Genomic DNA, 7012 nt, shown 5'->3' with positions numbered 1-7012 from the left:
GATGTCACTGATGATGTCGCTGATGATGTCGCTGATGATGTCGCTGATTATGTCGCTGATGATGTCACGGCACGATGTCGCTGATGATGTCACTGATGATGTCGCTGATGATGTCGCTGATGATGTCACGGCACGATGTCGCTGATGATGTCACTGATGATGTCGCTGATGATGTCGCTGATGATGTCGCTGATGATGTCGCTGATGTTCTCGCTGATGATGTCGCTGATGATGTCACGGCACGATGTCGCTGATGATGTCGCTGATGATGTCGCTGATGATGTCACGGCACGATGTCGCTGATGATGTCGCTGATGATGTCGCTGATGTTCTCGCTGATGATGTCGCTGATGATGTCACGGCACGATGTCGCTGATGATGTCACTGATGATGTCGCTGATGATGTCGCTGATGATGTCACGGCACGATGTCGCTGATGATGTCGCTGATGATGTCGCTGATGATGTCACTGATGATGTCGCTGATGATGTCGCTGATGATGTCACGGCACGATGTCGCTGATGATGTCACTGATGATGTCGCTGATGATGTCGCTGATGATGTCGCTGATGATGTCGCTGATGATGTCGCTGATGATGTCACGGCACGATGTCGCTGATGATGTCACTGATGATGTCGCTGATGATGTCGCTGATGATGTCGCTGATGATGTCGCTGATGATGTCACTGATGATGTCGCTGATGATGTCGCTGATGATGTCGCTGATGATGTCGCTGATGATGTCGCTGATTATGTCACGGCACGATGTCGCTGATGATGTCACTGATGATGTCGCTGATGATGTCGCTGATGATGTCGCTGATGATGTCGCTGATGATGTCACTGATGATGTCGCTGATGATGTCGCTGATGATGTCGCTGATGATGTCGCTGATGATGTCGCTGATGATGTCGCTGATTATGTCACGGCACGATGTCGCTGAGCATGATGGGAAGAAACCTGGCAGTAAACGCACGGACAGCAGCACATGGAGAGGAGGCAGTCCACACAGAGGTTACCCTGGAAACACACACGTCATCAGAGGAGGGGAGGAGCTTCACAGCACAGCCAGATGATTGGATGAGAGAGAACGCAGACTCAGGCCAAAACAAGAGGCTCTGACGTGTTTCCACTGATGCTAACGGCTATGTGGCACCTTAGCAACACAGAGCTAGCAAAGCACGTTAGCAACACAAAGCTAGCAAAGCACGTTAGCGACACAAAGCTAGCAAAGCACGTTAGCGACACAAAGCTAGCAAAGTACGTTAGCAACTGCTGTTTCCGGTTTATGGCCGCACGGCACTCGCTTTGTCAAGAGCCACAATCTGAAGCTGAATGTTCAAGATGGACTTGAGAAAAGCAGAGGCCCCAGGACCGGCCCTTGAGGCACAGCATATGCCCATTCAGAGCTGGTTCTGGTTCTGGCTCTGGCTCTGGCTCTGGCTCTGGCTCTGGCTCTGGCTCTGGCTCTGGTTCTGGTTCTGGTTCTGGTTCTGGTTCTGGTTTGTTTGGACCGGATATGGAGCCTGGACTCACCCGGATGTTGTAGCGCTCCCTGGTGGTCGCCCGCAGCGTCATGGCGACCGGGTGGATGAAGCCGCACGTGTCCAGCAGAGGGAGACAAAGACACGCCCCATGACGCTTCACCGTCTGACACGAGATGCACAGAAAGACCGACAACCTGAGGGACACAAACCAGGACTAAACCAGGTCTAAACCAGGACTAAACCAGGACTAAACCAGGACTAAACCAGGTCTAAACCAGGAGTAAACCAGGACTAAACAAGGACTAAACCAGGACTAAACCAGGAGTAAACCAGGACTAAACCAGGACTAAACCAGGTCTAAACCAGGAGTAAACCAGGACTAAACAAGGACTAAACCAGGTCTAAACCAGGAGTAAACCAGGACTAAACAAGGAGTAAACCAGGACTAAACCAGGACTAAACCAGGAGTAAACCAGGAGTAAACCAGGACTAAACCAGGACTAAACCAGGTCTAAACCAGGAGTAAACCAGGACTAAACCAGGAGTAAACCAGGACTAAACCAGGTCTAAACCAGGACTAAACCAGGAGTAAACCAGGACTAAACCAGGACTAAACCAGGTCTAAACCAGGTCTAAACCAGGTCTAAACCAGGTCCAAACCAGGACTAAACCAGGACTAAACCAGGACTAAACCAGGTCTAAACCAGGAGTAAACCAGGACTAAACCAGGACTAAACCAGGTCCAAACCAGGACTAAACCAGGACTAAACCAGGACTAAACCAGGACTAAACCAGGTCTAAACCAGGAGTAAACCAGGACTAAACCAGGACTAAACCAGGAGTAAACCAGGACTAAACCAGGACTAAACCAGGAGTAAACCAGGACTAAACCAGGACTAAACCAGGTCTAAACCAGGTCTAAACCAGGACTAAACCAGGTCTAAAACAGGACTAAACCAGGTCTAAAGCAGGACTAAAGCAGGAGTAAACCAGGAGTAAACCAGGATTAAACCAGGAGTAAACCAGGTCTAAAGCAGGACTAAATCAGGTCTAAAGCAGGACTAAACCAGGAGTAAACCAGGTCTAAAGCAGGTCTTACAGTCCCTGCCGTCCCTGCAGCAGTGGCAGGCTTCTGTGGACCACTCTGAGGCGTCTCTCATGAAGACCTCAGACTGAGGCTGGACTGTGACCGACGCCTTCATCTTCATCATCAGTTTAAATCAGAGCGTCTCACCTGCTCAGAGGAATGCAGCGCTCTGATTGGACAGCAGCTCAGAGGAATGCAGCGCTCTGATTGGACAGCAGCTCAGAGGAATGCAGCGCTCTGATTGGATAAGAGATATTTACCTGTTTAACCTGAAACACAAACGTCTCAGCGCCGACTCAGGAGTATTTTGTTGTGAAAACAGAGACTTTATTTGACCGGGACCAGGGCCGGGTCCGGGACCAGTTCTTCCAGTTGGACCTGATGTGGCTGAAGATCTCACACGTTTATTAAAGAAAACGTTTGACAAATTCAGGTTCAGTTTTCTGTTTTATTACAAACACATTCACCGTCATAATAATTAAAACATAAATAAAGTAAATAAATAGTAAAAACATTAAATAATACAAATAAATTAAAAAAATGAATTTTGATACCGTTTTTACAATGAAAAACTGTCGTGACATCATCTTGGAGCAGTTATCTACTGTAAACCCAGAAAGGTCCCGGCCCCGGTCCCGGACCCGTTCCCAGTCCCGGTCCCGTTCCCGGTCCCGGTCCCGGTCCCGTTCCCGGTCCTGGCCCTGGCCCTGGTCCCGGTCCTGGTGGTGTTTTAGCCTCAGATCCAGAACGTGGAGGAGTCCTGGGGCACGTTTCCAGCGCTCGTCCCTGAAAAGAGCACCTCACACTGGGCCTGGAGCTGCTCGGCCTCCTGCAGGTCCGGGAGAAGACCCGGGCTCAGGTCCGGGAGAAGACCCGGGCTCAGGTCCGGGAGAATACCCGGGCTCAGGTCCAAGTACGACGGGAAGAACACGGACGAATCGGCGCTCCAGCTCAAGGGCACGACGGCGCTGGGAGAACCTTCCGGCAAACACTGCCCCATGAAGGAGAACCAGTCCGAGGCGTTTGGAGACGGTTCGGACGAAGGAACGGAGGAAGAAGACGAGGAGGAGTCGTCGAGAGGAGTGTCTGCGACGGCCACCAGAGGGAGCTGTGGTCGGGCGCGCTTGGTTCCAGGCTCACAGGAAGTAGCTTTGGCCTCACAGGAAGTGGGGTCAGCATCAGAGGAAGTAATGCCGTCGGACTTCCTCTTGCGTTTGCGGCGGAAGTTTCCGTTGTCGAACATTTTCTCGCAGTTTGGGTCCAGCGTCCAGTAGTTCCCTTTACCTGCGCAGACAGCCAATAGGAACGCAGGTGAGAAAGCTGAGAGCCAATAGGAACGCAGGTGAGAAAGCTGAGAGCCAATAGGAACGCAGGTGAGAAAGCTGAGAGCCAATAGGAACGCAGGTGAGAAAGCTGAGAGCCAATAGGAACGCAGGTGAGAAAGCTGAGAGCCAATAGGAACACAGGTGAGAAAGCTGAGAGCCAATAGGAACGCAGGTGAGAAAGCTGAGAGCCAATAGGAAATGAGAATATTTAAAGCTCCTGGAAAACATTCGTGGAGTTGATTTAACGTTCGGTTCATGATCATAATATTGATCCAAAACGCCGTAGTGACAGAAACAGAGACTTCCTGTTCAAGCCCGACACAGTAAAGTGACCTTTAAACTGACCGGGGTCGTTGGGGTCGCGCGGGACCTTCTGGAAGCAGTCGTTGAGGGACAGGTTGTGGCGGATGGAGTTCTGCCAGCCGGCTCGCCCGCGGCCGTAGAAGGGGAAGCGCTGGCTCACGTAGGCGTAGATCTGGCTCAGCGTCAGCCTCTGCCCCGGGGCCGACTGGATCGCCATGGCGATGAGGGCCGAGTACGAGTACGGCGGCCGCACGTGGCGGAACAGCTCGTCCGGAGAGGCCGCGCCCAGCCACGGCCCGACGCCCCACATCTGCTGGTACAGGTCAGGCAGGAGCGACTGGAAGCACGGCCCAGGAACGGAGCCGGGGTCTGGGACGCAGCAGAGCGACGAGGGCCCTGGAGGAGGAGAGGTCAGGAGGTCAGGAGGGTCAGGGGAGTCAGGAGGTCAGGAGGTCAGGAGGTCAGGAGAGTCAGGAGGGTCAGGAGGGTCAGGAGGTCAGGAGGTCAGGAGGGTCAAGGGAGTCAGGAGGTCAGGAGGGTTAGAGGGTTAGAGGGTCAGGAGGGTCAGGAGGGTAAGGAGGGTCAGAGAGGTCAGAGCGGTCAGGAAGGTCAGGAGGGTCAGGGAGGTCAGAGGGTCAGGAGGGTCAGAGAGGTCAGGGAGGTCCACATTTAACATCCAAGTACAGCACAGTCCAGCTCGTCACGTGGAAAAGTGACATTTCTGTCCCGTGGCGTTCGATTATTATTATTGGTTTAATTATGAACTATATATATATATATATATATATATATATATATATATATATATATATATATATATATATATATATATATATATATATATATATATTTATACATTTTGTGACTTAATTAACATCATTTACACAATTAGAATAGTTTTTTTTCACACTTCAGGACGTGTGAATGTAAAAATAACTCTTCAGAGACACGTTTTAGGTGGAACTCACTGACCTGTGTTTGCAGAGGGCCACGAGAGGCCAGGAGCTGGGGCGGGGCCGTAGAGGCCAGGAGCCGGGGCGGGGCCGTAGAGGCCAGGAGCCGGGGCGGGACCGTAGAGGCTGAAGTCGGAGGCCTCCAGGTCCAGAGAAGGCAGCTCGTCGTGGGGCAGCTCCATGTCTGCCTCACCTGCGCCTCACCTGGGCTTTTAAACTCTCCCAGCTCGTCCCGACGCACGCCATTGGCCCGCAGAGGGGGTGGGCGGGGGCAGAGGGGGCGGGCGGGGGAAGAGGGGGCGGGCGGGGGCAGACAGGGGCAGACGGGGGCGGGCGGGGGCAAACAGGGGCAGACGGGGGCGGGCGGGGGCAGACAGGGGCAGACGGGGGCAGACAGGGGCAGACGGGGGCGGGCGGGGGCAGACGGGGAGGCGTTTGCATAAGAACAGGTCTGTGGGGGCAGAAGACGAAAGGTCCAGAACCAGTTTGGAAAAAGCTGAATCACAAAGTCACAGCTGCAAATTAAAGCTGTGCCAAAATATATCGAAGTATCGCGATACTACTTTTGGTGATACAGTATCGATATCGTGGGTCGCTGTATCGATATATCGTCACGAGTCATTTTTGACTCAATTTCCAGAATGATTTTGCGACCTCGCTACGATCGTGTTTAAAGGACGATTAAAAGGAGAAGAAGTTAAAACGGGTTCTTGGACGTGCTGGAGCTGGACGTGCTGGAGCTGGACGTGCTGGAGCTGGACGTGCTGGAGCTGGACGTGCAGGAGCTGGACGTGCTGGAGCTGGACGTGCTGGAGCTGGACGTGCTGGAGCTGGACGTGCAGGAGCTGGACGTGCTGGAGCTGGACGTGCAGGAGCTGGACGTGCAGGAGCTGGACGTGCAGGAGCTGGACGTGCAGGAGCTGGACGTGCAGGAGCTGGACGTGCTGGAGCTGGACGTGCTGGAGCTGGACGTGCAGGAGCTGGACGTGCTGGAGCTGGACGTGCTGGAGCTGGACGTGCAGGAGCTGGACGTGCTGGAGCTGGACGTGCAGGAGCTGGACGTGCAGGAGCTGGACGTGCAGGAGCTGGACGTGCAGGAGCTGGACGTGCAGGAGCTGGACGTGCTGGAGCTGGACGTGCTGGAGCTGGACGTGCAGGAGCTGGACGTGCTGGAGCTGGACGTGCTGGAGCTGGATGTGCAGGAGCTGGACGTGCTGGAGCTGGACGTGCAGGAGCTGGACGTGCAGGAGCTGGACGTGCAGGAGCTGGACGTGCAGGAGCTGGACGTGCAGGAGCTGGACGTGCTGGAGCTGGACGTGCAGGAGCTGGACGTGCAGGAGCTGGACGTGCTGAAGCTGGACGTGCTGGAGCTGGACGTGCTGGAGCTGGACGTGCTGGAGCTGGACGTGCAGGAGCTGGACGTGCAGGAGCTGGACGTGCAGGAGCTGGACGTGCTGGAGCTGGATGTGCAGGAGCTGGACGTGCAGGAGCTGGAATGAGCTGGACGTGCAGGAGCTGGACGTGCTGGAGCTGGACGTGCAGGAGCTGGACGTGCTGGAGCTGGACGTGCAGGAGCTGGACGTGCTGGAGCTGGACGTGCTGGAGCTGGACGTGCAGGAGCTGGACGTGCAGGAGCTGGACGTGCTGGAGCTGGAATGAGCTGGACGTGCTGGAGCTGGACGTGCTGGAGCTGGAATGAGCTGGACGTGCTGGAGCTGGACGTGCAGGAGCTGGACGTGCAGGAGCTGGACGTGCAGGAGCTGGACGTGCTGGAGCTGGAATGAGCTGGACGTGCTGGAGCTGGAATGAGCTGGACGTGCTGGAGCTGGACGTGCTGGAGCTGGACGTGCTGGAG

General features: G+C 54.5%; 1 protein-coding gene across 1 annotated transcript; it reads right to left on the bottom strand.

Annotated features, from left to right (window-relative positions):
* Nucleotides 1-3312: 3312 nt before the first annotated feature.
* On the bottom strand, nt 3313-5339 carry foxi3a (forkhead box I3a). The gene is made up of 3 exons (XM_072432314.1): nt 5177-5339; nt 4247-4600; nt 3313-3860 (listed from the first exon to the last, which is right to left on the bottom strand). The coding sequence occupies exons 1-3, from the start codon at nt 5337-5339 to the stop codon at nt 3313-3315; spliced, it is 1065 nt and encodes a 354-aa protein (XP_072288415.1).
* Nucleotides 5340-7012: the final 1673 nt, after the last annotated feature.

The sequence above is a fragment of the Eucyclogobius newberryi genome, unplaced genomic scaffold (genome assembly GCF_026437365.1).
Source record: "Eucyclogobius newberryi isolate DKJ021-1_F unplaced genomic scaffold, fEucNew1.0.hap1 SCAF_57, whole genome shotgun sequence".
Taxonomy (NCBI): domain Eukaryota; kingdom Metazoa; phylum Chordata; class Actinopteri; order Gobiiformes; family Gobiidae; genus Eucyclogobius; species Eucyclogobius newberryi.
This window is presented reverse-complemented; position numbering and strand designations above follow the sequence as displayed.

Coding starts and splice junctions, on each gene's coding strand:
- foxi3a (XM_072432314.1), bottom strand. CDS start 5,339: ATGGAGCTGCCCCACGACGAGCTGCCTTCTCTGGACCTGGAGGCCTCC. Junction 4,601..5,176: donor GTGGCCCTCTGCAAACACAG/GTCAGTGAGTTC, acceptor CTCCTCCTCCAG/GGCCCTCGTCGCTCTGCTGC. Junction 3,861..4,246: donor GCGCGACCCCAACGACCCCG/GTCAGTTTAAAG, acceptor CTGTCTGCGCAG/GTAAAGGGAACTACTGGACG.